The sequence below is a fragment of the Ammodytes marinus genome, assembly GCF_949987685.1.
Source record: "Ammodytes marinus genome assembly, chromosome: 4".
Classification (NCBI taxonomy): Eukaryota; Metazoa; Chordata; class Actinopteri; order Uranoscopiformes; family Ammodytidae; genus Ammodytes; species Ammodytes marinus.
Genome location: NC_137233.1, coordinates 3,026,253 through 3,028,752, shown reverse-complemented (window position 1 = coordinate 3,028,752; position 2,500 = coordinate 3,026,253). Strand labels below are relative to the sequence as shown.

Sequence of the window (2,500 nt, the reverse complement as noted above, 5' to 3'; positions counted from 1 at the left end):
AAAGACATGAAGACATTTTTTTTTTAGAATTGTTGTTGTTCAAGCACATGTTCGGGATGTAAAAATTACAAACATGAAACAGTTGGAAATCTGAGAAAGCAAGAAAATGTAATGTCTCATCTTCCAACTCAATCCATCTCCTCTCCCCTCTCCCAGTGTGTCTTTGTATGAAAGTAATGTACTGTTCGTGATGTGTGTGTGTGTGTGTGTGTGTGTGTTCGTGATGCGTTTGTGTGTGTGTGTGTGTGTGTGAGTGTGTGTGTTCGTGATGTGTGTGTGTGTGTGTGTGTGTGTGTGTTCGTGATGCGTTTGAGGACCAGCTGCATTTCACGGTCGTGTGAGTTATTACTTGATGACATCGTGCGAGGGGCCACACTTCTAAAAAATTCTTAGAATTCTTTCCCATATTTCACGCTACAAATTAAGATTCCTCACAAAGCTGTGTGTGTGTGTGTGTGTGTGTGTGTGTGTGTGTGTGTGTGTGTGTGTGTGCGTCTGTCGGTCTGTCTGTCTGCACCTGTTCCCTGGAAGTATCACCCAATCAGTCTAGTCTGTGTTTTTGGGAATTTCACTGATTTTACTCCATCATCACCTTGCTGTCAAATCCAGTAAATTGACTTAGGAAATGTCATTGTGAGGTTTCATTTCACCGCTACCTAATCTATTATTTTAATCAGTTGTCCATATTAACCCCCTATGTCTTTGCTGTCTGTCTGTCTGTGTGTCTGTCTGTCTGTCTGTCTGTCTGTCTGTCTGTCTGTCTGTCTGTCTGTCTGTCTGTCTGTGTGTCTGTCCCCCTATGTCTATGCTGGCTGAAAAATGTATTCAATTAAATAAAAAAATAAAAATCGTAGCCCTCAAAATTGCTCCCGAAAAAATGGTTCTTAACATAAAGCGGTATGTTGGGTTATGTGCAAAAAAATAAAACGCAGAAATGCAGGCGTCGTCACTGGTCCATTGTTGACCTCGTGGATTGTGAACGCAGCATCTCATGAACTCTGTGAGGGATTATCTTCAAACTTTGCACTAATGTCCACTCTGACTCTAAGATGAACTGAATAGATTTTGGAGGTCAAAGGTCAAAGGTTACTGTGACCTTCCATAGTGTGAGGTCTCAGTGACCTTGTACCATATTGTAGCTTATAGGAGCGTTACCTTCTTTAAAGCATTACCATTTTCAAGTTTGACAATTGTGTGTATTGCCCAAAACATATTAATAATCATGTTTATATTTTAATATACCGCATTTTTTTTAGATTTCAATTTTTTTTTTTTAAGATATTTTTTTTTGCATTTTTATGCTTTATTGATAGTGTAGAGACAGAGTTGAAATGGGGCAGAGAGGGGAGTGACATGCAGAGAACGACCGCGGGCTGGAATCGAACCCGGGTCTGCTGCTGGCCGAGGCCCATGGGGGGACGGCCTACCAACTGAGCACCCTTAGATTTCTATTTGTTAAAGGTGCAAAAATATATTTATATTTATGTATAGATGTACAAAAAGATAAAAAATAATAATAAATTAAAATTAATAAAATAGGATTAAACAAAATAAAATAAAATAAAAATGTAAAAATTTAAAAATAAACATAAATGTAAAATCAAACGTACTTCCATGTGACCTCTAGTTGTAGTTTGATGGTCCCCCGCTCTGTTATATCCACTGGCATAAGCTGCCTCTCTGTCTGTCTGTGTGTCTGTCTGTCTGCGTGTCTGTCTGTCTGTCTGACTGTCTGTCTGTCTGTCTGTCTGTCTGTCTGTCTGTCTGTCTGTCTGTCTGTGTGTGTGTGTGTGTGTCCATACTTCCATGTGACCTCCAGCTGTAGTTTGATGGTCCCCAGCTCTGTTATATCCACTAGCATAAGCTGCCTGTCTGTCTGTCTGTCTGTCTGTCTGTCTGTCTGTCTGTCTGTCTGTCTGTCTGTCTGTCTGTCTGTCTGTCTGTCTGTCTGACTGTCTGTCTGTCTGTCTGTCTGTCTGTCTGTCTGTCTGTCTGTCTGTCTGTCTGTCTGTCTGTCTGTCTGTCTGTGTGTGTGTGTGTGTGTGTGTGTGTGTGTGTCCATACTTCCATGTGACCTCCAGCTGTAGTTTGATGGTTCCCAGCTCTGTTATATCCACGAGCATCAGCTGAGGTCGCGCCACGAAGAAGTCGGCGCTCGCACACGTCACCATGCCGACCAGCAGCCAACCAAGACCCTTCGCCTCCGTCACCTGACAGGAAGAGAGAGAGAGAGGAGTTTATTTTTAAATTAATTGCATGAAAGAAGATTTTATTTCGAACATACAATCAAAAACAATACAATCAAACGTCAAAAAAAACAATAACAAAAGCAAAATAATACACAATTTTTTTTTCATTCATACACGCATGCGTTTCTGACCTTATGATGTCATATGAGGGTAACATCATTAAACAGTGACACAAAGGCACACGCACAGACACACACAATAATACAAAAAACTGTATAGTCATGTCTAGTCAAGTCTTATTCTACAAAGTA

General features: G+C 40.7%; 1 protein-coding gene across 1 annotated transcript in view; it reads right to left on the bottom strand.

Moving 5' to 3' along the window:
- Nucleotides 1–2,500, bottom strand: part of ripor3 (RIPOR family member 3) — a 65,701-nt gene that overhangs the window by 14,741 nt on the left and 48,460 nt on the right. The window contains exon 12 of the mRNA XM_080025857.1: nucleotides 2,065–2,210. Within this exon, the coding sequence (XP_079881983.1) occupies nucleotides 2,065–2,210 (146 nt within the window). The remainder of the gene's footprint in view (nucleotides 1–2,064; nucleotides 2,211–2,500) is intronic.